The sequence below is a fragment of the Hippocampus bargibanti genome, linkage group LG09 (genome assembly GCF_051943395.1).
Source record: "Hippocampus bargibanti isolate YZ-2025 linkage group LG09, ASM5194339v1, whole genome shotgun sequence".
Lineage (NCBI taxonomy): Eukaryota > Metazoa > Chordata > Actinopteri > Syngnathiformes > Syngnathidae > Hippocampus > Hippocampus bargibanti.
In genome coordinates, this window is record NC_142742.1 from 13,332,417 (window position 1) to 13,360,301 (window position 27,885).

At 42.4% G+C, this 27,885-nt stretch overlaps 1 protein-coding gene across 2 annotated transcripts; it reads right to left on the reverse strand.

The window, feature by feature from the left end:
• Nucleotides 1–326: 326 nt before the first annotated feature.
• itpka (inositol-trisphosphate 3-kinase A) lies at nucleotides 327–27,789 on the reverse strand. 2 transcript variants are annotated; one of them, XR_016116068.1, is made up of 8 exons: nucleotides 27,301–27,789; nucleotides 15,816–15,912; nucleotides 15,479–15,692; nucleotides 13,386–13,590; nucleotides 11,445–11,546; nucleotides 3,885–3,956; nucleotides 2,830–3,129; nucleotides 328–1,662 (listed from the first exon to the last, which is right to left on the reverse strand). XR_016116068.1 is itself a non-coding variant. In XM_089005076.1 (7 exons), exons 1-7 carry the CDS (start codon nucleotides 27,544–27,546, stop codon nucleotides 2,926–2,928), a joined length of 1,140 nt encoding a protein of 379 aa, XP_088861202.1. In that variant the 5' UTR covers nucleotides 27,547–27,789; the 3' UTR covers nucleotides 327–2,925. The 2 variants fall into 2 exon arrangements, 1 of the variants encoding a protein (XP_088861202.1); XM_089005076.1 differs by having other exon boundaries at nucleotides 327–3,129.
• Between the last annotated feature and the right edge of the window lie 96 nt (nucleotides 27,790–27,885).

The window sequence follows — 27,885 nt, forward strand, 5'->3', positions numbered from 1 at the left end:
CTATCTATCTATCTATCTATCTATCTATCTATCTATCTATCTATCTATCTATCTATCTATCTATCTATCTATCTATCTATCTATCTATCTATCTATCTATCTATCTATCTATCTATCTATCGATCTATCCGTCTGTCCGCGAATATAGCTATATATAGCTATATATATATATATATATATATATATATATATATATATATATATATATATATATATATATATATATATATATATATATATATATATATATATATATATATATATATATATATATATATATATATATGTGTGTGTGTGTGTGTGTGTGTGTGTGTGTGTAACGGAGTTGTGCACTTAGATTATTAAATTTTGAAGGAAGTGACGCAACGGCGCACAGTGTGGCACCATGTCCCGCCCATAGTTCCAGAACAATCTGGAGGAGATTTATGGTGAGTTGCAATTTTCTGTTGGTCTCGATTAACGCGCATTTTTATGACAATATCTTATTTTGTTTCCCCTTTTATACTGTCTAGTGTTATCTAATTAGTTCCCTTATTCATTTCGAGTCCAGATTACTTTTTGTGTCATTATTTACTTCACGTTTTGTCGAGTGGAACTTTGAAGCACATGTGCTTCATAGTACTTTTCTATTGCGCAGTTAATCACAAGACGAACCCATGCGACTTCACACATCCCTTCTGCCATACTGTGTTGCAGGTCATAATTGCTTCATTTCGTTTTTATTGTACACTATTTAGTTTCTTGTGTCGTGTTTCATTTGCCCGTGAATGTTCGTGGCGGGTTGAACTGTGCGCCCTTGCAAGCTCACCGCGTGTCCTGCCGAGTCTCTGCATATGATGCGTTCAGGGACATCATGTAAATAACCGTGAACCTGTGTTGTATTCTCTTTTTCTGTAAATAACCACTATACGATCACATGTTGTTAATTCTGTTTTGTTATCTACAATGTTTTGCATTTGAGAACAATCTGGAGATGATTAATGTTAATCACAAGACGAAACGCATGCGACTTCACCCATCCCTTCTGCCATACTGTGTTGCAGAAATAAAAGAAATAAAAAGACACATCCACGCGTCTGGTCTTATTAAGACGGCAGCATCGTGGAGATGAATACAGTCACTGTTGTGACACCCGTCACATATATATATGAGCATTAAACTAAAATGTTTTTCATCCATCCATCGACTTTCCAGGCCACTTTATCCTAATTAGGGTGGCGGAGGGTGCTGGAGCCTACCCCAGCCGTCTTCGGGCACAAGGCAGGGGACACCCTGAATTGGCCCCTTTGAGTGTTTTTTTGTTAATTCTCCTTGAACTGATTGATGTCCTTGACTTTTGTCAACATATGTCTTTGGTGACTTTGGTTTGGGTTTGAAATTGTACTTTCTCTTTCTCTTTGTTTCCTTTATCAGATGGCACAGATCGTGATAGGGTCCCCGTGTGCTTTAACCATGCGATCAGCTATTTCCCCACTATGTCCAAGTGTTTCTTTTTGTTTTGTAGAGTTGTTTCAATTATTGTGCCGGTCCCAAGCCCAAATAAATCCAGAGGGTTGTGTCAGGAAGGGCATCTGACGTAAAATCCTGGCCAAAACAAACATGCCAATCATACCTCTGAAGAGGAGGACAATGATTTGCTGCGGCGACCCCTAAAGGGAAAAGCTGAAAGGAAAAGAAGTTTCAATTCAATTCCCTGCCTTCCGTTAATGTGTTTGTTCACTGACATATTGACCATTCCAGTGGCTGTGTTTTGTTTTAGCTTCACATACCTGTCAACTTATATGTTGTCCCCGTTTTTTATCATTTAAAATAATGTACGGCATACTACAACTTTTATACGGGAATTGTTGTCATTTATAAGGGCAGCTATTCACCAAGGTTGACAGGTATGGGTTCAAGTAAACGCTTTAAGTTTCTCATGAATCTGATTTTCGACTTTCAGATTAGTTTTTGGTTTATTTGAAAATGAATACATTTTCTTTGTTTCCTCCTGCCAATTGAGGAATTATTCAATAAGTTTGAATGATTTTTGTAGACCTCTGAAAAACATTTTGTTAACAAGGCTCAGCAGAACTTGCTGCTTGTTCCTTTAAATCTGTACCAGAATTTTGTTTAAAAAAACGGTGGGAGGCACTAAAATAATCTAATGCCACAAAATTCAAGTTAATTTTTAGCAGGGATTGTAGAACTCTGTAAAACTATGCAGCGGTCATGAAGCGGAGGTCATGCTTGAAATGGAATGTTAATATGATGGTTATATTCGCAGATGGTTCCTTGACATTTTTAAAACGAACACCGTTTTCTTTTTGTCGTATGTTTTGAAGGCGGGATTTAAACTGTCAATTTGTTTGTTGACTGACAAGTTCTCTGGATCAAATTATGTAAACTGAATATTCCGCTGCTCACCCACAGAAAAACCTATCCTGTGATTGTAAAGTGACCTTGAGAGTTTTGAAAGGTGCTTATAAATGAAAGGCATTATTATTATTATTATTATTATTATTATTATTATTATTATTATTATTATTATTATTATTATTATTATTATTGCCAGACATGCGAAATTGTGTCCACTCCAGTACCAGGGTTTTTGTCATTTTCACTCAAATTCCAGGACCAACAGAATATTGCGATTTTGGACTACATAAACATTCAATGCAGCGTAAGAAACCTTAGACTCTCTTCTTTCCCCCACAAGGAAAACTAAAACTCGAACAAATTTGTGAATGGGTTAATTGTTCTTCTTCCCAAACTCTTTTGGATAATGATGTACTTTCAACCTTGTATTTTGTCACTGGGATTTTAGTTTTATCCACATGGGATACACACCTGCTGCCACGACATAAAAACCTTAGTCCCTGTTCATTGGTCATTAAAAGCCTGGCGACCTTTTTCCCAGTTGCATGTCCATTTTCCAAGCCAGACTCATTCGCTGCTTAGGACCTCCATTGTCCGAATGAGGTTTTGCAGGCCCAAAAGGTATCCGTCCTCTCGGTTACCCTCTTGCCAGGGAACGTCGTGTTTCAGCACGTGGCCCTCCGGCAACGCAGTGGTCTTTCCAAAGTCAATCATCCACACCTGAGCATTGCCCGTGTGGTTGTGGATGAAAAGCAGAGAACTTCCGATGACCTGTGGGAGCGAAAACAACACCTCTCACTAAGGGGGCCGCGCCACTCAACAGTGCGATCATAAACAGACCGCTAAATGAAAGCTAAGCGATGCAGTTAACCAGATGTGTGCATGGAGACCAACCCTTAACAGCACCAGCAGGAATGAAAACGGATGGATGGAAAAGAGTTAATGCCTGCAGAAAAGTCGTTCATTCCAATTTCAAACTTCAAATTTCCATTTTAACTCATTCACTGCCATTCACAAATTTATTCGGGGATTGAAAATATGACATTTGTTCAGGTTTTCTTTTTTCTTGTTTGGGTGCCGATAAAACGCTGGCCATGGCCTCTGGCAATGTTTTTTTCTTTTCCACAAGAGGGCAACATTTCCTCTTTTTCCATGTTAGTGCTTTGTTCCAGTCCATATAACTGCAGACCCATATAATTTAGGAATTAACTTGTTTATTTTGTCATGAAAAAGAGAGTCTAAGATGTTTCTTACACTGTATTGAATGTTTATTTAGTCCTAAAACTCAATATTCTGTGGGTCATAGAAGTCAAGTGACAATGATAAAAACCCTGGCACTAGAGTGGACACATTTTTGCAGGTGTCTGGCAGTGAATGAGTTAATTTTTACATCAAACACTGATTTATCTTGAAATGAGTGTAACATAACTTATTTTGCTCATGATACCGATTGTGAAAGGGTGCAATGGACCAAAAATGACTCAAGCCGTTTTTTAGGCTCAACTGTTATGACTACTCATCATCACCTCATGCTGCTTGAAGAATGCCGATGTTTTCAGCGCCTGCTGGATCTCCATCAGTCTGCTCAGGTAGGACTTCTGGGAAGAAATCAAGATAAGCACAGAATAAGCACACGGCACTTCCCATGAGCAAAACGTATTGTGACAGCACCACAGAGGGTATGAGTGAGACCAGAGGGCAAAGGGTGGAGCAGAACATGGAAATGCATCAGAAAACGCCTGGCCATTGAGCAACAAAATTACAGTAAAGTCTCGTTATATCGATATCGGATATATCGATAGTCCCGGTTATATCGATACTATTTCTATGCACGCACTGAGAAAATTACATGCAAACAGGGTCGGATATATCGATAGTCCCGGTTATATCGATATTTTTTTCGGACTCCCTTGAATATCGATATAACGAGACTTTACTGTATCAATATCAGTGATGTTTTTTAATGTATGGATAATTGTTTTGAAAGTAGAACTTGGAAGTCATTCATTGTGGCGGTTGTGTTTGAATTTGGAGGTTGTACTGAAATTATATTTTATTTCGGATGTCAAAACATGTATGGACACATCTAAATTTGGCATGTGTGAGAATATTTGCTTGGAATCCCTGCCAGTTTACTAACGCAGGTCAAATGGAATAACTAGTTTTATTTCACTTACCAGAGCGTGACACATGATTGCAGATGTGCAACCACATCCTGCACATATAAACGAACTCGCGAGCCGCAACATTAGCTACACTTGAAAAATGTCATCTACTGTACTATACTTTCGACTATAAATACATTTGACATGCCATGAAATAGAGAACCACTGCAATGAGTGGAATTGTAAGCAATATTTTTTAAATTCACTGTGATCTTAAATTTAACGTATTTTCCGGTGTATAAGACGCACCACCAATGACTGGCGTATTCTCAAACTTTTTCGACATATAAGGCACACTGGACAATACGGCGCAACTTCAATTTATATAAAACGTTTTCCAAATAAAATACAGTAAAGTCTCGTTATATCGATATCGGTTATATCGATAGTACTGCTTATTACGATACTATTTCTATGAACTCAAGGAGAAAATTACATGCACGCAGGATCGGATATATCGATAGTCCGGTTATATCGATATTTTTTCCGACTCCCGAGAATATCGATATAACGAGACTTTACTGTATATCAATACTGTATATAAACGTTTTCAAAATATAAGGCACACCACATTATAAGGTGCAACAGTAGAGGGCGGGGTTATGCACAAATTCTTCTACATGGATAAAAAGGAGTTGGTGGCTGCTGACAGTAGTTGCAAGACCTGTTATGGCTCAATATTACTTCACATAAGGTGCACCTGCACATAAGGCGCAGGGTCATCTTTGGAAGAAAAGCAAGGCTTTTGGGTGCGCCGTATACACCGGAAAACACTGTAACTTCAAATAATAATAATAATAATTAATAATAATAATAATAATAATAATAATCTCAGTGTGCCCTGCGATTGGCTGGCAACCAATTCAGGATGTCCCCTGCCTCGTGCCCGAAGACAGCTGGGATAGGCTCCAGCACCCCCCGCGAGCCTAGTGAGGAATACGCAGTACGGAAAATGGATGAACGGATAACTGTAAATTTCCATATTTCTAGTTCTATTTGCATTTGTCATCATTTAAGATCACAGGCGACGCAGGGTCAGAGGACACAGCTGTCTGTCAATCTCAGTGCACATGTAGACAGCCATTCACACTCATATTTTACAACTATTGATTACAATTAATATAACATTCAGGATTTTATTCCATTGTCTTGCAGCTTTTATTTTTCTCAGGTTTGCCTTGTATGTGTCTGCCCTTGCGTGCAACATTCAGTGTTCTCTTCTTTGTTTTTCTGCCACATACTATAATGTTGACGTCGCCACCGACAAAGTCCTTGAAAGACTCAATGATATCCTGCTCCAACCTGGTTTTCTTGAAGTCGGTCCGGCACGTACCGTCACTTTTCTGAACACAAGGAGAAAAAAAACCGAATACGGTCATGGTCAATGCATGCATGTCGGGCAGAGCTTTGATATGAAGTTTTGCACGATGAGCTCTGTTGTCAATACATTTTGGACCCAGCTGGGGCAATGTGTAGTGCTTCCTTTGAAAATCCAATGTTTTTTATTGATAGTTATTCTTCTCATAGCATTAACATTTAGGGTCTACATTTGAAAACACTCATTTTTGTCAAACTTCTGCAATTGAGTTCTTGATTCGCGAGAGTTAGCAATAATAATAATAATAATAATAATAATAATAATAATAATAATAATAATAATAATAATAATAATAATAAAATACATTTATTTTACATACATTTATCAACTCTTTGAACTCTTTCGACAGTAGCCCAAATGGAACTGTATAGTGCCACTAAGCAATTTTTTGATGATGATACTAGTGCAGCGTGTTCTACCGGAAACAAATTCCTTGTGTGTTCTACATACTTGGCAATAAAGATGATTCTGATTCTGATTTCTTTTATAAGTGCCTTTCAAAACTCTCAAGGTCACTTTAGAGTCACGGGATCAGTTTTTCTGTGGGTGAGCAGCGGCAGCCACATGCGCCACCATTCACTCAACCGGGAATAACTCAAATAGATATAAAGTTAGCTGTATAGCTAGCTAATAGATAACTAATAGCTAGTTAGCTAGCTAGCTAGTCTATAGATAGCTTATAGATAGCAAATATGTAGCTAGCTAGGTAGTCAGCTAATAGATAGCAAATAGATAGCTAGCTAGATAGCCAGATAGCCAGCGAGATAGCTCAAGTGAGCAACATAGTGTAAAAAGACCATTGGCAATGAATTAGGAAAGACATCCCCCATCAAAAGACCTTATTTAAGAGTTATTAAATGAGGTTGGCTATGAGAATGATTATATGTTGAAATGTGTGTTTATGACACTGGTGTCAAAGTCAAAGCCCGGCGGTCAAATGTGGCCCTCCACATCATTTTATTCGGCCCGCAAAAGCAAATCCAAGTTGTGAAATGTTATGATGATTGCCAAAGTCCAAATCAAAATTTCAAATTGTCCCACGTAAACCACAATAACAATTATTATTTTTGACTTCAAATATGAAAACTAGTTATTCATTAATTTGTTGTGTGCTCTATATGTACTATTCTAATGGCTTCCCCAAATTCCTAACTGTCATGATTTGTAGGGTGGTGTTGATGGACCCCAAAAAGCAGGGAAGAAGGAGGAGCAGCGTGCATTTGACAAATTGTATTAAATAAAGTCGGCATGAACAAAATCTCAAACAACCAAGTTGTCGGGACAAAGTAGCAAACAAAACCACCAGTAAAACATGACAAGACAAAACAAAGCTGAAAGGGTGAAACAAACAATGATCCGACACTGAATTGTCGTGCTGGGAGTCCTTTTCACTGCCACTGATTAAAACAACAAACACCTGTGCAGTGGAAGGCAGGGCCCTACAGTGCCACCCGTTGACCACAAACTAAAATGCGACAATAAGCCCCTGAGTAGGATACCGAAACTACAATGTGACACCCTTGGTCTATGAAGTCAAGGTTATCATGTGGGTGGATTGGTGGTCGACTGGTTAGCAGGTCGGCCTCAGAGTGCAGAGGTGACGTGTTCAATTCTGGTTCTGACTTTCCATTTTGGAGTTTTCATTCTCTCCCCATGGAAGCGTGGGTTTTCTTCAGGTCCTCCGGTCTCCTCCCACATGCCACAAACCTGCATTGCAGGCTGACTGACACTCTAATTTGTCTTGAGGTGTGATTGTGAGTGCAAATGGTTATTCTTCTCAATGTGTCCCGTGATTGGCTGGGAAGCATTTCACACCGCCTCCTGTTCAACACCAACGCGCCCACGACCCTTGTGAGGTTAATCGGATTACAAAATGGATGGAATGGATAAAGTCAAGGCTATTATGTGAAAGTGTGTTACGAAGGACTATTGTGGCTGTCTGCGTGCACCTTGATGCCGTCTATTCTGAAGCCCATCGTGTTGCTGGAGCTCAGGCTTTCCCTCCACTGCATGTAGCGAGGTTTAGTGACACCACACTGGGAGTGTTCCTGGGCGGTCGGGCCTTCGCTGTCCACCTCCACCATCTTCTTGTACAGGTCGTCCCTTGGCTTGGGCCGCTCGCGTGCTCGAACCAGTTCTTCCTCCAAGTAGGTTCTACAAGCAGGAGGAAAATGTTTACATGTCACCGGCATTTAAGGCCACATTCCAAAATGTTGGAGGCTATTTATATTCAGGGCGGGCCTTACATTCACTTCACTGTTTTATTGACAAGACAAATGATGGCTTTGTTAAATTAGCGGTCGGAGTGTGTTTCTGTCCTCGATACTGTGGCTCTAAACAAGCACATGTGACTCGTCAGTTTCCATTTTTAAGCTACAGAGCACTCTACAGGGGGCAGCTGAAAGGAAAGTGTGCGGTTAACAAACAAAGGGGAGTCTCCAGGGACACCCCGAGTGTGTGAATGTGATGCAAATGTGCCGCCGCAAAGCTGTGAGTGGACTCTATTTCTCGATGACTTTTTTGGAACAAAGGGAAGTAAACGGGGCAAATCTGTTTGCATATATTTTGTATGTATTTGCAAGCCATGTTGTGGGAGGAAGTCAAGAATAAAGACCACAATTAGAGAAAGGTGTTCCCCTACACAGAACTTTACTTTTAAGAAGTACATACTGTCACCATTCTCCACCTCTGAGAGAGAGAAGAGAGCGAGAGAGAGAGAGAGAGAGAGAGAGAGAGAGAGAGAGAGAGAGAGAGAGAGAGAGAGAGAGAGAGAGAGAGAGAGAGAGAGAGAGAGAGAGAGAGAGAGAGAGAGAGAGAGAGAGAGAGAGAGAGAGAGAGAGAGAGAGAGAGAGAGAGAGAGAGAGAGAGAGAGAGAGAGAGAGAGACAAAATCCGACTTCAACGGACAGTTAGGACGGAATCCAAACTAGGGCGCGGAAGATCCTACTGGACCCTCCGCACCCTGCCCACCGCCTTTTCCAGCTACTCCCCTCAGGCAGGCGCTACCGATGCATGCGCACCAAATCCAGCAGACATTTAAACAGCTTCTTCCCCCAAGCCATTAACTCTTTGAACTCTTTCAACAGTAGCCAAAATGGAACTGTATAGTGCCACTTAGCAGTTTTTTTGACAACGATACTGGTGCAGCGTGTTCTACCGGAAACAAATTCCTTGTGTGTTCTACATACTTGGCAATAAAGATGATTCTGATTCTGATTCTGATTCTGAGAGAGAGAGAGAGAGAGAGAGAGAGAGAGAGAGAGAGAGAGAGAGAGAGAGAGAGAGAGAGAGAGAGAGAGAGAAAGACATAAAGAGAGAGGAAAACAGAGAGAGAAAGACAGGGAGAGAAAGACAAATAGAAATACAGAGAGAGAGAAAGAGAGAGAGACAAAGCGAGAGAGGGGGGGAGTAAGAGAACGAGAGAGGGGGAGAAAGAGCAAGAGAGAAAGAGAATGAAAAAGAAAAAGAAAGAAAGAAAGAAAGAAAGAAAGAAAGAAAGAAAGAAAGAAAGAAAGAAAGAAAGAGAGGGAGAGAAAGAGAAAGAAAAAAAGAGAGGGAGAGACAAAGAAAGAGGTGGGAGAAAGAGAGAGACTAAGCGAGAGAAAGAGATAAAGAGAGGGAGAAAGAGAGAGAGAAAGACAGAGAGAGAGTGCTTGAGTGAAAGGGAGAGTAAGTGAGAGAGAGGGAGAGAGAGAGAGAGAGAGAGAGAGAGAGAGAGAGAGAGAGAGAGAGAGAGAGAGAGAGAGAGAGAGAGAACGAGAGAGACTAAGTGAGAGAAAGAGATAAAGAGACGGAGAAAGAGAGAGAGAGAAAGAAAGTGAGATAGGGGGATTAAGAGAGAGAGGGAGACAACGAGAGAGATTCATATTTTCTTGTAAATATGACGATACTACTGTGCTATGGGGGGTGCCGTAACATCATTTTAAATGACAGCCCAGTCTTAGCTTATCATGAAATCAATTTAAAGTAAGAAAATATGTGAAAGAAATTACCCTTACGACATTGCTTCGTTACCTTACTCCCATCTTGCAATCCATCACATTTGGAAGGTCAAAGGCTGCCAGCAGGTCAGCCATGTGTATGAAGGACTCTCCGTCTTTCTCCACCACGCCGTGGTAAACAGGCACAAATGGTAGCAGAGCGTCACCTCTCAGCCTTTCAAAGCACTGGACCTCATTTTCGGAAAATTTCTTCAGGATGCTGCCCTCGTCTGCCGCTTTGAAGTTACCTGGCATCATATGTTCACACTCCACTCAGGCTTGTTTTATGATTAGGAGTGACAACAAGGTTGGGGAGGTGTGGTGGAGCTGAAGCACGAGCAGAGGAAGTGATTCAAGGTGGCCAACCTTACCTTTATGACCGGCAAGCTGCACCCAATTTAGCTTTCTTCTTTGCGCAGCGCTAAAGGGCCAGTGGACGATGGTCTTCAACTTCCACCATGGTTTGTTCTGATCAACACATTTGACATGCCATGAAATAGAGAACCACTGCAATGAGTGGAATTGTAAGCAATATTTTTTAAATTCACTGTGATCTTAAATTTAACGTATTTTCCGGTGTATAAGACGCACCACCAATGACTGGCGTATTCTCAAACTTTTTCGACATATAAGGCACACTGGACAATACGGCGCAACTTCAATTTATATAAAACGTTTTCCAAATAAAATACAGTAAAGTCTCGTTATATCGATATCGGTTATATCGATAGTACTGCTTATTACGATACTATTTCTATGAACTCAAGGAGAAAATTACATGCACGCAGGATCGGATATATCGATAGTCCGGTTATATCGATATTTTTTCCGACTCCCGAGAATATCGATATAACGAGACTTTACTGTATATCAATACTGTATATAAACATTTTCAAAATATAAGGCACACCACATTATAAGGTGCAACAGTAGAGGGCGGGGTTATGCACAAATTCTTCTACGTGGATAAAAAGGAGTTGGTGGCTGCTGACAGTAGTTGCAAGACCTGTTATGGCTCAATATTACTTCACATAAGGTGCACCTGCACATAAGGCGCAGGGTCATCTTTGGAAGAAAAGCAAGGCTTTTGGGTGCGCCGTATACACCGGAAAACACTGTAACTTCAAATAATAATAATAATAATAATAATAATCTCTGTGTGCCCTGCGATTGGCTGGCAACCAATTCAGGATGTCCCCTGCCTCGTGCCCGAAGACAGCTGGGATAGGCTCCAGCACCCCCCGCGAGCCTAGTGAGGAATACGCAGTACGGAAAATGGATGAACGGATAACTGTAAATTTCCATATTTCTAGTTCTATTTGCATTTGTCATCATTTAAGATCACAGGCGACGCAGGGTCAGAGGACACAGCTGTCTGTCAATCTCAGTGCACATGTAGACAGCCATTCACACTCATATTTTACAACTATTGATTACAATTAATATAACATTCATGATTTTATTCCATTGTCTTGCAGCTTTTATTTTTCTCAGGTTTGCCTTGTATGTGTCTGCCCTTGCGTGCAACATTCAGTGTTCTCTTCTTTGTTTTTCTGCCACATACTATAATGTTGACGTCGCCACCGACAAAGTCCTTGAAAGACTCAATGATATCCTGCTCCGACCTGGTTTTCTTGAAGTCGGTCCGGCACGTACCGTCACTTTTCTGAACACAAGGAGAAAAAAACCCGAATAAGGTCATGGTCAATGCATGCATGTCGGGCAGAACTTTGATATGAAGTTTTGCACGATGAGCTCTGTTGTCAATACATTTTGGACCCAGCTGGGGCAATGTGTAGTGCTTCCTTTGAAAATCCAATGTTTTTTAGTGATAGTTATTCTTCTCATAGCATTAACATTTAGGGTCTACATTTGAAAACACTCATTTTTGTCAAACTTCTGCAATTGAGTTCTTGATTCGCGAGAGTTAGCAATAATAATAATAATAATAATAATAATAATAATAATAATAATAATAATAATAATAATAATAATAATAATAATAATAATAATAATAATAATAATAAAATACATTTATTTTACATACATTTATCAACTCTTTGAACTCTTTCAACAGTAGCCCAAATGGAACTGTATAGTGCCACTAAGCAATTTTTTGATGATGATACTAGTGCAGCGTGTTCTACCGGAAACAAATTCCTTGTGTGTTCTACATACTTGGCAATAAAGATGATTCTGATTCTGATTTCTTTTATAAGCGCCTTTCAAAACTCTCAAGGTCACTTTAGAGTCACGGGATCAGTTTTTCTGTGGGTGAGCAGCGGCAGCCACATGCGCCACCATTCACTCAACCGGGAATAACTCAAATAAATATAAAGTTAGCTGTATAGCTAGCTAATAGATAACTAATAGCTAGCTAGCTAGCTAGCTAGCTAGTCTATAGATAGCTTATAGATAGCAAATATGTAGCTAGCTAGGTAGCCAGCTAATAGATAGCAAATAGATAGCTAGCTAGATAGCCAGATAGCCAGCGAGATAGCTCAAGTGAGCAACATAGTGTAAAAAGACCATTGGCAATGAATTAGGAAAGACATCCCCCATCAAAAGACCTTATTTAAGTGTTATTAAATGAGGTTGGCTATGAGAATGATTATATGTTGAAATGTGTGTTTATGACACTGGTGTCAAAGTCAAAGCCCGGCGGTCAAATGTGGCCCTCCACATCATTTTATTCGGCCCGCGAAAGCAAATCCAAGTTGTGAAATGTTATGATGATTGCTAAAGTCCAAATCAAAATTTCAAATTGTCCCACATAAACCACAATAACAATTATTATTTTTGACTTCAAATATGAAAACTAGTTATTCATTAATTTGTTGTGTGCTCTATATGTACTACCAGTAAAACATGACAAGACAAAACAAAGCTGAAAGGGTGAAACAAACAATGACCCGACACTGAATTGTCGTGCTGGGAGTCCTTTTCACTGCCACTGATTAAAACGACAAACACCTGTGCAGTGGAAGGCAGGGCCCTACAGTGCCACCCGTTGACCACAAACTAAAATGCGACAATAAGCCCCTGAGTAGGATACCGAAACTACAATGTGACACCCTTGGTCTATGAAGTCAAGGTTATCATGTGGGTGGATTGGTGGTCGACTGGTTAGCAGGTCGGCCTCAGAGTGCAGAGGTGACGTGTTCAATTCTGGTTCTGACTTTCCATTTTGGAGTTTTCATGCTCTCCCCATGGAAGCGTGGGCTTTCTTCAGGTCCTCCGGTCTCCTCCCACATGCCACAACCCTGCATTGCAGGCTGACTGACACTCTAATTTGTCTTGAGGTGTGATTGTGAGTGCAAATGGTTATTCTTCTCAATGTGTCCCGTGATTGGCTGGGAAGCATTTCACACCGCCTCCGGTTCAACACCAACGCGCCCACGACCCTTGTGAGGTTAATCGGATTACAAAATGGATGGAATGGATAAAGTCAAGGCTATTATGTGAAAGTGTGTTACGAAGGACTATTGTGGCTGTCTGCGTGCACCTTGATGCCGTCTATTCTGAAGCCCATCTTGTTGCTGGAGCTCAGGCTTTCCCTCCACTGCATGTAGCGAGGTTTAGTGACACCACACTGGGAGTGTTCCTGGGCGGTCGGGCCTTCGCTGTCCACCTCCACCATCTTCTTGTACAGGTCGTCCCTTGGCTTGGGCCGCTCGCGTGCTCGAACCAGTTCTTCCTCCAAGTAGGTTCTACAAGCAGGAGGAAAATGTTTACATGTCACCGGCATTTAAGGCCACATTCCAAAATGTTGGAGGCTATTTATATTCAGGGCGGGCCTTACATTCACTTCACTGTTTTATTGACAAGACAAGTGATGGCTTTGTTAAATTAGCGGTCGGAGTGTGTTTCTGTCCTCGATACTGTGGCTCTAAACAAGCACATGTGACTCGTCAGTTTCCATTTTTAAGCTACAGAGCACTCTGCAGGGGGCAGCTGAAAGGAAAGTGTGCGGTTAACAAACAAAGGGGAGTCTCCAGGGACACCCCGAGTGTGTGAATGTGATGCAAATGTGCCGCCGCAAAGCTGTGAGTGGACTCTATTTCTCGATGACTTTTTTGGAACAAAGGGAAGTAAACGGGGCAAATCTGTTTGCATATATTTTGTATGTATTTGCAAGCCATGTTGTGGCAGGAAGTCAAGAATAAAGACCACAATTAGAGAAAGGTGTTCCCCTACACAGAACTTTACTTTTAAGAAGTACATACTGTCATCATTCTCCACCTCTGAGAGAGAGAAGAGAGCGAGAGAGCGAGAGAGAGAGAGAGAGAGACAGAGAGAGAGAGAGAGAGAGAGAGAGAGAGAGAGAGAGGGAGAGAGAGAGAGAGACAGAGACAAAGAGAGACAGAGAGAGAGAGAGAGAGAGAGAGAGAGAGAGAGAGAGAGAGAGAGAGAGAGAGAGAGAGAGAGAGAGAGAGAGAGACAAAATCCGACTTCAATGGACAGTTAGGACGGCGGAACCGCCCTACCCACTTTTGAGGACTTGCACACTGCAAGAATCCAAACTAGGGCGCGGAAAATCCTACTGGACCCTCCGCACCCTGCCCACCATCTTTTCCAGCTACTCCCCTCAGGCAGGCGCTACCGATCCATGCGCACCAAATCCAGCAGACATTTAAACAGCTTCTTCCCCCAAGCCATTAACTCTTTGAACTCTTTCAACAGTAGCCAAAATGGAACTGTATAGTGCCACTTAGCAGTTTTTTTGACAACGATACTAGTGCAGCGTGTTCTACCGGAAACAAATTCCTTGTGTGTTCTACATACTTGGCAATAAAGATGATTCTGATTCTGATTCTGATTCTGAGAGAGAGAGAGAGAGACAGAGAGAGAGAGAGAGAGAGAGAGAGACATAAAGAGAGAGGAAAACAGAGAGAGAAAGACAAATAGAAATACAGAGAGAGAGAGAAAGAGAGAGAGACAAAGAGAGAGAGGGGGGAGTAAGAGAACGAGAGAGGGGGAGAAAGAGCAAGAGAGAAAGAGAATGAAAAAGAAAAAGAAAAAGAAAGAGAGAGAAAGAAAGAAAGAAAGAAAGAAAGAAAGAAAGAAAGAAAGAAAGAAAGAAAGAAAGAAAGAAAGAAAGAAAGAAAGAAAGAAAGAAAGAGAAAGAAAAAAAGAGAGGGAGAGACAAAGAAAGAGGTGGGAGAAAGAGAGAGACTAAGCGAGAGAAAGAGATAAAGAGAGGGAGAAAGAGAGAGAGAAAGACAGAGAGAGAGAAAGACAGAGAGAGAGTGCTTGAGCGAAAGGGAGAGTAAGTGAGAGAGAGGGAGAGAGAGAGAGAGAGAGAGAGAGAGAGAGAGGGAGAGAAAGAGAGAGAGAGAACGAGAGAGACTAAGTGAGAGAAAGAGATAAAGAGACGGAGAAAGAGAGAGAGAGAAAGAAAGTGAGATAGGGGGATTAAGAGAGAGAGGGAGACAACGAGAGAGATTCATATTTTCTTGTAAATATGACGATACTACTGTGCTATGGGGTGTGCCGTAACATCATTTTAAATGACAGCCCAGTCTTAGCTTATCATGAAATCAATTTAAAGTAAGAAAATATGTGAAAGAAATTACCCTTACGACATTGCTTCGTTACCTTACTCCCATCTTGCAATCCATCACATTTGGAAGGTCAAAGGCTGCCAGCAGGTCAGCCATGTGTATGAAGGACTCTCCGTCTTTCTCCACCACGCCGTGGTAAACAGGCACAAATGGTAGCAGAGCGTCACCTCTCAGCCTTTCAAAGCACTGGACCTCATTTTCGGAAAATTTCTTCAGGATGCTGCCCTCGTCTGCCGCTTTGAAGTTACCTGGCATCATATGTTCACACTCCACTCAGGCTTGTTTTATGATTAGGAGTGACAACAAGGCTGGGGAGGTGTGGTGGAGCTGAAGCACGAGCAGAGGAAGTGATTCAAGGTGGCCAACCTTACCTTTATGACCGGCAAGCTGCACCCAATTTAGCTTTCTTCTTTGCGCAGCGCTAAAGGGCCAGTGGACGATGGTCTTCAACTTCCACCATGGTTTGTTCTGATCAACACAGACAAAATCACAATAAAACGATGTTCTGTAATTAACTAATTCACTGCCAGACGTGCAAAAATGTGTCCACTGCAGTGCCCGGGTTTTTGTCATTCTCACTTGAATTCCAGGACCCACAGAATATGGAGTTTTAGGACTACATAAACATTCAAAACAGCATTAGAGACATTAGACACTCCTCTTTCATCAGAAAAAAATAGTTAAGTAATAAATGATATGAGTATGGAGTTATATAAGCTTGAAATGAGGTTGGCTGTCCAAAATACAATGCAATACATACTTATTGGTTTATATAATAATAATAATAATAATAATAATAATAATAATAATAATACATTTCATTTCTAAGCGCCTTTAAAAACTCTCAAGGTCATTTTACAGTGACAGGATATTTTTTTCTGTAGGTGAGCAGCGGCAGCCACATGCACGAGCGTTCACTCAACCAGAATGTAGCGCTTTAACAACACCTGAAAATGGAACAAAGCGCTAACATGGAAAAAGGGGGAAATGCTGCCCCCTTGTGAGAAATAAAAAAACATTGCCAGAGGTCTGGACAGCGTTTTATTGTCATCCAAGCATGAAAAAAACAAAACCCGAACAAATTCGGGAATGGCGCTCCATGTCATATTTTCATTCCCGAATAAATGTGTGAATGCCAGTGAATTAAAGTTAACAAATCAAGTTAAAGAGTCAAAAAAGATAGATTAGACTACAAATGGATGGTTCAACATTTTTTCAAGTGATGTATTTTTTTCTACTACTAATAATAAAGCCTTTAATTAATTCACTGCCGGATATGCACAACAAATGCGACAACTACAGTGCCAGGGTTTTTGTCATTCACTCAAATTCCAGTACTCACAGAATATTGAGTTATAGAACTACATAAACATTCAATGCAGCGTAACAAACCTTAAACTATCTTCTTTTATAAGAGAAAAAGTTAGTTCCTAAGTTATATTGGTCTGGAGTAATATGAGGTGCAAGCGGGAGCTGCTGTACAAAATAATAATACATTTTATTTATAAGTGCCTTTCAAAACTGTCAAGGACACTTTATGGTCACGGGATAAGAACATTTTTTCCTGCGGGTGAGTAGCGGCAGCAAAATGCAAATGCTGCCCCCCTCGTGGGAGGGAAAAACATTGCCAGAGGTCTGACCAACGCTTTATCGGCACCCCCTGCAAGAAAAAAACAAAACCTGAACAAATTTGGGAATGGTGCACCACGTCATATTTTCTATCGCCGAATAAATTCGGAAATGGCAGTGAATGAGTTAATAGTCCAAAAATGGGGTAACTTGCATCATTTTCACACAATCATTCACAGAGTGTTTATTTATGGTACGGAAGGTTGTCACACTATTTCCTGAACGCAATAGAATGACATGACAGTGTGTGATTTTTTTTTATACGACTGCACTGAGTTGCTGCTTCACTTGGCACAAATGTTAATTTCACATGCTTGTTATGAGGGCTCAACTTCACCGCTGCTTTCTCGGCACCCTAGTCACACGTGCAAATATGCAAACCAAGTGACAGCTTGACTATTTCACAGAGACGCACAGCGGTGCTTCACACTTTCAGGGTTTTATTTCCCTGCAATAAAAGTGGCTAGACCTGAAAGGTTTGAAATGTTTAGTGACATGATCACACTTCTCTAAAACATGACACACGCGATGGAAGATGTGAGACTTTGACATGCTTTCCTGTTCCACTGCGTTGTTGGGGACGTTATGTTATTGTACGGGGTGTGATGGAAAGAGGAAATGAAACACACATTGTTCTATTGCACGGATTACTTCACAAATAATCATTCCACATGCAAACTGTTTTAAAAGTAAAAATGTGTTTGTTTGTTTGTTTGTTTGTTTGTTTGTTTCTCTTTTTGTTTATTTTGCTTCAAGTAATTCTGCCTTTCCTCTGCTTGCATGTATGAGCTGCATTAGTGAATTATTTATATGTTTAACTTATTTATGTAAGTGACTCATTAGTCACCAACTTGCACATACTGGACAAATTCAATGACAGAAGTCTTAAGACGTTTAAGGGACCAAGGAAAATGGCCAAATCAGTAGATACTGGAAATCAGTATCTAATCAGCAAATCGGGCCATGCATGTAAACCCAAGGCTTTCTGTAGTGCTACGTCTGAATCAATCCACAGCTGCGAGTGTGGTGTGATTTACTACATGTACACTGGAGGATTCTGTTAGCCAGGAAATAACTTTTGACTTGAAGAAACTTAAGAAATACTGTCATTAAACGGTAGGAATGTTAACTATGAATGCGTGGATTCATGATAATCTCATAAAATTGCAATATTTTGTGCTATTTTTGCTAGCTTTGGAACTGTCCAACCTTTCTTAATGATATCCATCTATTCTTGAAAAGTCAATCTTGAAAATGGCTTTAACAGTAAATCTGCAACCCAATCAATTTCTTCTCCTCCTTCATCCATTGTGTCTTGACAAAACCACTATTAAATCGACACAACAACATATTTGCTTATGCAGCTCGCTACAGTATGCGCCTATCATTCGCGGGTAGTTATTTATAATTGGCTCATGACTAGCCAATCATGTGACTAGCCAATCATAATTTGCGAAAACTCTGACGTTGCCAGTGCCTTTGAGCAGGTCTTGGGGTGCCAACTCGAACTCTAATAGGTTAAAGCAACAGAGTCATCGACAACGGATTTGATGCGACAGGGCGCGCAGAACTGATTGTGAAGGTGTCCAGATAGATTTCTGACCCTGGTAACAAATAATGGCTGAATTGATTGAAAGTGATTGGTTATATGCTTAAATACGAAACACACCTGGAAGCAGCACAACAAGGGGAAAGCAATGAAACGAAGCTGAGAGCCAATTTGGAATTATTTAATCAAATTTCATGGACAAAATATAATTAACATTAGTCTGTGATTCAGATGTTTTAGGCCAGCAGAGAAGGCCTTTCAGACCCTGACGACACACCACCGCTGGAAATAAATTGTTATACAGTGGGGCCTTGGCTTACGAACTTAATTGGTTCCCAGACAGAGTGTGTAAGGTGAAAAGCGTGTATCCCAAAAATTTATTTAATAGGAACCCATTAAAATGAAATTTTAAAATTTTAATAGGAAACCATTAAAATGAGAATAATCCGTTCCCAGGTCTCCATAAAATATAATTTTCAACTAAATAAGCCTTAAAACTACACACAACATGCCGTATTCTATGTATAATAAATGTGCTATTGAATTGTAATGAAAGAAATACACAGCACTGTATAATAAAGTCGCTTTATTTACATTTTTGATGGTCGTTGATGGCTCTTAATTGACACCTGTTGCTTTCTGATTTGTAAGGTATTACGAAACGGAGGCATCACATTATCATTCATCATGTTGATGATTCTCATAGCCACAGTCTTTTCTGGATGGAACTGTTCAATAAAAGCCTGCACATCATTCCACTTAGCCAACATTGCCTTGATGCTCTCACTTGATGTTGCAGCCATCTCCTCCTCACCATCAGATGACAACTCCTGAATGGCTTGCTGCTGCTTGTCCTCTTGAAGGCAAATCAAATCCTCTGTGTTGAGGACCTCATTATGGTCAGCAACAAGCTCCTCGATGTCATCTGCATCCACTTCGAGTCCCATGTTCTGTCTAATGGAAACAATGACGTCCAAAACAACAGAGTCATGAGGATCAAATCCTTCAAAGTCCCTCTCAAGGATGCATGCGGGCCACAAATTCTTCCATGCTGCTTTCAAGGATAGAAGGGTAACATCATGCCAAACCTTTAGTCACGTGAAAGCATCGAGTAGATAAAGCCTTTGTGTAAAGCTTTTAGGCAAAGGATGGTATCAATGGTGGACTTATCATATCGGTACCGGGCCGCTAAATCAGACAAACGCACACTTCGTTCGTGTTTCTCAATGATCTCCTTCTTCTCCTCGACTGTAATTTCATTTTGTGTTTTCTTCGGCTGAACACGAGCCTGTGGTGAGGTCTCTTTCGGTCCCATAACAGCAAAAGTATCTGTAAAAAAACTCCTTGGAGGCGATCGACGTGTGCATTCAGAGAAAGGGGGTGTGGAAAGGTAGGCCTGTCATGATCTGGTTGACGACCAACGGGGGGCGCTGTCGGGCCCGCCTGCACCTGCACAGGTGCTGGTCGTCCCGATCAGATTGGCGACCAGCGGGTAGCGACGTCAGCCCTGCCGGCAGCCTCGCAGGTGCTGGTCGTTATAATCAATAACACTTAAAAGGACACCTGGCACGATCATCCGGTGCCGATTCATTGTTTGTTTGCTGCTTGGTTGCAGCATGCATTGTGTACGTGTTTGTTTAACCTTGGCGGACTTTTACACTTGGTTTTCTGTTGCTACTTTGTATTTTTTCCATTCAGATCATTTTGATGTTTTACATTTTGTTACTGCTGACCTTTATTTTAATACAATTTGTCAAACAACCTCCTGCTCCCTCCTGCCTGCTTTTTGGGATCCGAACCCGCCATCACCACCTCGCAAAACGTGACAGAATGAATCGGCCAACTATCGGATCCCGCAGGTACATCGGACCCGTCTCATTTCAACCCTGTGCCTGGCAATGCTACGTCCACGTTAGCGCAAGCCTCGTCGCGTTTGAATCGCGTCACTCGACGAGCCGCAACGTCCACGTAAACGTCCGGCCGAGACCTCCTTCCAGGTGGCCGTCCAGGGTGACCCTGGGTGACTGGCATTGCACGCCCACGTCCAGCCACGCTGTCGTCGTGCATGACGAATTGAGTCTCATCCACGACGAGCCGTGCAACGTCCGCGTCAATGTCAGTCCGAGACCCCACTCACCGCTGGATCCCGGAGCGGCTCTGGACTGGTCTCGTTCCCCCGGAGCCAGGCAGTTCACGCCCACGTCGGCGTCCGGCCGAGACCTGGTCCCATACGGCCGTACGGGGTGCCATTCTGCGCCTGGCAGTTCGACGTCCACGCAGAGCCGTGCGCCGTCGCGTGAACGTGCGAGAGGGATCGCACTCACGCCCACGACGACCCGTGCCGCGTCTTCGTCCACCCCAGGCCGAGTCCCGTTCCCATCAGGCCGCCGCCCGTCGTGTGCTGGAGAGGCAGCGGTTGCCCTCTCCACCGACCGTTCCCTGGCGAGTGGACCTTTTTGGGAGACTGTTGGGACTTCTGGAAGCAGCCCCTTGAAGGGGGGGTACTGTCATGATCTGGTTGACGACCAACGGGGGGCGCTGTCGGCCCCGCCTGCACCTGCACAGGTGCTGGTCGTCCCGATCAGATTGGCGACCAGCGGGTAGCGACGTCAGCCCTGCCGGCAGCCTCGCAGGTGCTGGTCGTTATAATCAATAACACTTAAAAGGACACCTGGCACGATCATCCGGTGCCGATTCATTGTTTGTTTGCTGCTTGGTTGCAGCATGCATTGTGTACGTGTTTGTTTAACCTTGGCGGACTTTTACACTTGGTTTTCTGTTGCTACTTTGTATTTTTTCCATTCAGATCATTTTGATGTTTTACATTTTGTTACTGCTGACCTTTATTTTAATACAATTTGTCAAACAACCTCCTGCTCCCTCCTGCCTGCTTTTTGGGATCCGAACCCGCCATCACCACCTCGCAAAACCTAGACAGAATGAATCGGCCAACCATCGGATCCCGCAGGTACATCGGACCCGTCTCATTTCCACCCTGTGCCTGGCAATGCTACGTCCACGTTAGCGAAAGCCTCGTCGCGTTTGAATCGCGTCACTCGACGAGCCGCAACGTCCACGTAAACGTCCGGCCGAGACCTCCTTCCAGGTGGCCGTCCAGGGTGACCCTGGGTGACTGGCATTGCACGCCCACGTCCAGCCACGCTGTCGTCGTGCATGACGAATTGAGTCTCATCCACGACGAGCCGTGCAACGTCCGCGTCAATGTCAGTCCGAGACCCCACTCACCGCTGGATCCCGGACCGGCTCTGGACTGGTCTCGTTCCCCCGGAGCCGGGCAGTTCACGCCCACGTCGGCGTCCGGCCGAGACCTGGTCCCATACGGCTGTACGGGGTGCCATTCTGCGCCTGGCAGTCGACGTCCACGCAGAGCCATGCGCCGTCGCGTGAACGTGCGAGAGGGATCGCACTCACACCCACGACGATCCGTGCCGCGTCTTCGTCCACCCCAGGCCGAGTCCCGTTCCCATCAGGCCGCCGCCCGTCGTATGCTGGAGAGGCAGCGGTTGCCCTCTCCACCGACCGTTCCCTGGCGAGTGGACCTTTTGGGAGACTGTTGGGACTTCTGGAAGCAGCCCCTTGAAGGGGGGGTACTGTCATGATCTGGTTGGCGACCAACGGGGGGCGCTGTCGGCCCCGCCTGCACCTGCACAGGTGCTGGTCGTCCCGATCAGATTGGCGACCAGCGGGTAGCGACGTCAGCCCTGCCTGCAGCCTCGCAGGTGTTGGTCGTTTAATCATTGACATTTAAAAGAACCCCCGGCACGACCATCCGGTGCCGATTCATTGTTTGTTTGCTGCTTGGTTGCAGCATGCATCGTGTACGTGTTTGTTTAACCTTGGCGGGCTTTTACTTTTGGTCTTCTTTTGCTACTTTGTATTTTTTCCATTCAGATCATTTTGATGTTTTACATTTTGTTCCTGCTGACTCTATTTTAATACAATTTGTCAAACAACCTCCTGCTCCCTCCTGCCTGCTTTTTGGGATCCGAACCCGCCATCACCACCTCGCAAAACGTGACAAGGCCGGCTGGGGCGCTGTTCGGTCGTGTGCTTTGGTGTTCTTCCGCCGAAGATTACTCCGCCAGCCGTGGTGGGGCGGCGCTCATTGTGTATCCCGAAAAGTAGTGCTTACTCCAAGGTTTAATTTTCATAAATTTAACATTCGTAAACCAAAAATTTCATAAGGCAAGGTGTTCGTAAACCGAGGCCCCACTGTATTCAGGGTTCGTTGCCTTTGTTTGAGTAAATCTAACCTATAAAACAGAAATGTTTGCCAAAGGAAGCCCACATTGATGACTGCAATAGACATTAATTTATTGCTTACATGGGAAGCAATAAATGGTCTATTGCAGTCATTTACGACTATAATAAGGTGCGATTGCCATGTTTTTTCCCATCAGCACTGCATCTCTCTTTATGTTCGGCCAGAGATTCCTGGCATGCAGGATACCAAGGCTGACAAAGCAAAGCTGGTCCAAGTGGTTGCCCATGGCAATGATGCGAGCACAGGCTGCAGAGGCACTTGCATCCGAGGGAAAAAAAAGTGAAGAGGCAGTCGCTAGACAGACCGACAGGTTCTGTGACTAATATCTGCCGCATCAAAGTGAGCTGACACCTTTGACAGGGAGATACCAACTCAGCATGGAAGCAGTAGAAATGACAAGTCTCTTTTGAGTGCTTAAATGATGGAATACTGCATTTTTATAGTGATGTGTAAGTGATTGACTTCCAGTAGCGGTGCCTTGTTATATGTCAAAGGTCGATTTTATAAAGGGGCGGTGTGTGTGTGTGTGTGTGTGTGTGTGTGTGTGTGTGTGTGTGTGTGTGTGTGTGTGTGTGTGTGTGTGTGTGTGTGTGTGTGTGTGTGTGTGTGTGAAAAGAGCATAATTGATTCATGCCATGTTTGCCTTGAGTGTGTGTATTTCACATTCTAAGTCCCCACGAAGTAGGAAAATTTGTGTGTGCATGTGTGTGTTTGTGCGCCTCACACACCAAGTTCCCACAAAGCAGCAAAAATATGTGTTTGTGTGTGCGTGTATGGGTGTGTGTGTGGGGGGGTGAAGAAGGGCATGAAACACTGCTGTGGTGATGAAAACATTTCCCTTTGAAAAGATAGTTCAGGAATAGTGAAAATAGTGTGAATGTGCTCTCTTATTTGTATTGACTATATTGAAGAGGAAGTGACAATCGCAAACCATTTAATGGAGAAGCGAGGAGGATAAGTAAACGAGTAAAGTTTAGCGGTGATCGTGTTGACCTAAAGACGAACACATTTGGTGTCTATGAGCACAGTCAGTCTTGCATTCTCTTCATCTGAGCCACTATTGCGAGAGAAATTCAAACCGTTCATGGCCATCATGTCTCACAAAATGCACTCAATGAAAGCACATAAGGTCTGACTGACTGAAAAGCATCAACAAACAAAATGTTCATCGACCAAGAGGATTAACATATGCACACAGACACCCTCGGAGTTCTGTTTAACTTGAAGCCGTTCCCTGCAACACCTGCAGTGTGTGTCTAAGGAGGGACAGAGCAACAATGAAACTTTAAAAGACTCAACAGTCCGACGCTGGATCCAAATGGAAATAAAATGTTCATGTTGTAGCCTCGTCACGGTTGAATCTACTTTTCAGTCATGCGAGTGTGACAAAAAGTGAATTGCTGTTGTGAAATTACAACATACCTATGATGACAAGTGGTGGAAATCTAATGTGATGTGGGGAGGAACATTTAGGGAGGGAGAATTTAGCCAAACAACATTGCCTGCTGCCACAGGATCATAAAAAGAAGGAACACAGAGCCAAACAAATGGAACAATTTCATTATTTCAAAGCGGTGCTGCTGTATATATTGTCGCATTTTTTTTAACTCATTCACTGCCATTCCCAAATTTATTCGGGATTTGAAAATATGACGTGGAGCGCCATTCCCGAATATGTTCGGGTTTTGGTTTTTCTTGTGGGGGGTGCTGATAAAGCGATGGTAAGGCCTCTGACCATGTTTTTTTTCCTTCCACGAGTGGGCAGCAATTCCCTTTTTCCATGTTAGAGCTTTGTTCCAGTTTCAGCTGTTGTTAAAGCCTTATATAAACCAATATGTATGGATTGCGTTGTCTTTTGGACAGCCGCCCTGATTTAAAGCGCATATAACTCCAGACCCATATACCTTAGGAATTAACTCATTTTTTTCTTATGAAAGAAGAAAGTCTAAGGTTTCTTACACTGCATTGAATGATTATGTAGTCCTAAAACTCAATATTCTGTGGGTCCTGGAATTCGAGTGACAATGACAAAAACCCTGGCACTGGAGTGGACACAATTTCGCATGTCTGGCAATAATAATAATAATAATAATAATAATAATAATAATAATAATAATAATAATAATAATAATAATACCTTTCATTTATAAGCACCTTTCAAAACTCTCAAGGTCACTTTACAATCACAGGATAGGTTTTTCTGTGGGTGAGCAGCGGAATATTCAGTTTACATTATTTGATCCAGAGAACTTGTCAGTCAACAAACAAATTGACAGTTTAAATCCCGCCTTCAAAACATACGACAAAAAGAAAACGGTGTTCGTTTTAAAAATGTCAAGGAACCATCTGCGAATATAACCTTTTCACTTTTTTTTCACTAAATTTGACCTATCAAAGTGTTTCATCATATGGTGTAAATTAGAGAAATGATATTTCAGGGAAAAAAACGCACTGAATCTACCTATTGTCACGTTTCGGTTTGCGACCAATGAGTGGCACTGACGGCCCCGCCAGCAGCTGCACAGGTGTTGATCGTTTTAATCAGTGGCAGTTAAAGACTCTCGGCACGACCATTCAGTGTCAGGTCATTGTTTGTTTCAACCTGTCAGGTTTATTTCGCCTTGTCATGTTTTATTCCTGGTTGTGTTTGCTACTTTGGACCTTTTTGTTCTGATGACTTTGTTGTTTGAGATTTTGTTCCTGCAGACTTTATTTAATACAGTTTGTCAAATACACCCTGCTCCTCCCTCCTGCCTGCTATTTTGGGGTCCACCATCACCACCACTTTGCAAATTGTGACACCTATTCTACACATTATTAATAATGTATTGTTGCATTGGCTGTTGAAGTGGCTGGGGAGAGGGAAGTCTGGGCTTCCCTACTGAAGCCGCTGCCCGCGCACCCGACCCCGGATAAGCGGCAGAAGATGGATGGATGGATGGATTAAAGGTTGTGGTTGTACCTTATTGTAACAAAGTGGCATTGTATTGAGACAAGGTGCCTTGTGATCAACAAAACATGTTTCAGTTCATGAGCATGCTCGTTACGGTGATGGAAGCCTCTGATACGTCGAGGCTGAGACAACCTAATTTCATTGGGCTGCTTAATGACAACGGCAGACGATTTTCTTTTGTCATAGGAAACAAACAATGTTGCGGTCTTTGCCTAATATGTCATTATTATAATCTCAAACAAGACAAAATTTACATAAGCAGAGGACAGGACAGTGGTGCAAAACCACAGAAATGTAGAAGTGGCTTCTTATCCGCCATGACGCCTGTGCTAACATACTCACGTTGACATTTAATGGCACTTTAAAATCAAGCAGACAAACAGACTTTTATCATGGTATAATGGGCCCCATGTTAATAGCTCCAAAGAGATCCTTTGGGAGGATGTTGTTTGCTAACTGCTGTTTATGCGCTTCAATTATGCTGGCTTTGGCCTCCCCGCTGAAGTGTTATGTAGTGTGAGTAATTGTACCAAAGGACAGGGGAGCGGGTCGAGAATCTCAATCAATTCATTTGCAGTTTTTGTATTCACTCTATTGATTCCTGGAATAAAATTAACCCACATATATCAACATGTGTCCAATAAATCTCCAATTGGAAAATCTCCAATTGGAAAATCTCAATGGGAAAGTCTCAAAGGTGGGCCATCTCCCTCCTATGGAAGACTTTGGTGAGGTTAAAATAGTATGTATGTATGTATGTATGTATGTATGTATGTATGTATGTATGTATGTATGTATGTATGTATGTATGTATGTATGTATCATGTACTGTACATGAATTTTATTTATTTATTATTTTAAGGGGTAAGGCCAGATCCAGCTTTCCACATCATATTAGGGAGCCATTCAAAATTTTGCCTCAAGTTTTCTTTCACTTCACTGTTGCAACCCAGGAATACAGTCAACTCTCATTAATCATAAGGGACTAAAATCTGCAGAGCGAAGATTTGCAAATCACATTCAAATCTTTTCAATTTTCAATATAAACAGTTCAAAGCCTAAAAGAACACAAAACGTTGATTCCCAAACTCTTTAATCCTCTGGCCTTGTTCAATTTGACCTCTTTTTAATGTTTTTTTGGCCAATTTTAGCACAGTCTGTTATTTTTCAGTTTCCTTCCCGTTTTTTTACTTTTAATGGCATAATGTTTATCCACTGTAATCAGTTCTTGTCAATAGTATAAATATACATATCTATATACCAGTTCAAGTATGATATATATAGTATTTGTATATACAGTGCCAGTTCGCGGTGTCCCGCCCAAAGACAGGTTGAATTTGCTCCAAATTGCAAAAAGTGGTTCGAAAAATGGATGGATCAATTTTCTGAAATTATTGATATGTTTTCGCTCAGCTCTATTTTGTGTAATGGTGGACTCACTTCTCCACTGTCCACCAAGGGCTCCAGGGTGATGATGCCTTTACTTTTGCTCTCGTTGTCGCTCAGCAGGTCATCCTCTGATTCCACCGCAGAGGAGCCGGTGGAGGAGACGGATGAGGTGGACAGCTTCCTGCGCACGCTCTCGTCCACCGCATCTCTTTCCCCCCAGTCTTCCTGCTTCATCTCCTGCGAGAAGCCGCCCTCATCCGGGGTGATGGTTACTTGCGGTATTCGATGTGAGTCCATCACACTTCCAAACGCGTTCGCTCCTTCAGATCGCTCGACACACTGGCGGAGTTCATCGCAACTCTGTAGTAAAAAAAAGTCAGGACAAAATCTTTGAAGTTCCTACAGTCTTTTGGGTGACTTTGAACGCGTCATGGCAGAGCACCACCGACTTCGTGCTGCCTTCAGGAGCTTCAGCGATGTGAGGAAGCTTTTTTTCAATATAGTATTCAAGCAGTTCAACCCACACTTCCTCGTTGCTTCTGTGCAAACGTCGTCTCCGTCGTGTTGTATGCTGCACGAAACGCGTTCATGTGGTTCACGCCTGCGCACTCAATCCAAAAGTATGTACAGTACAGA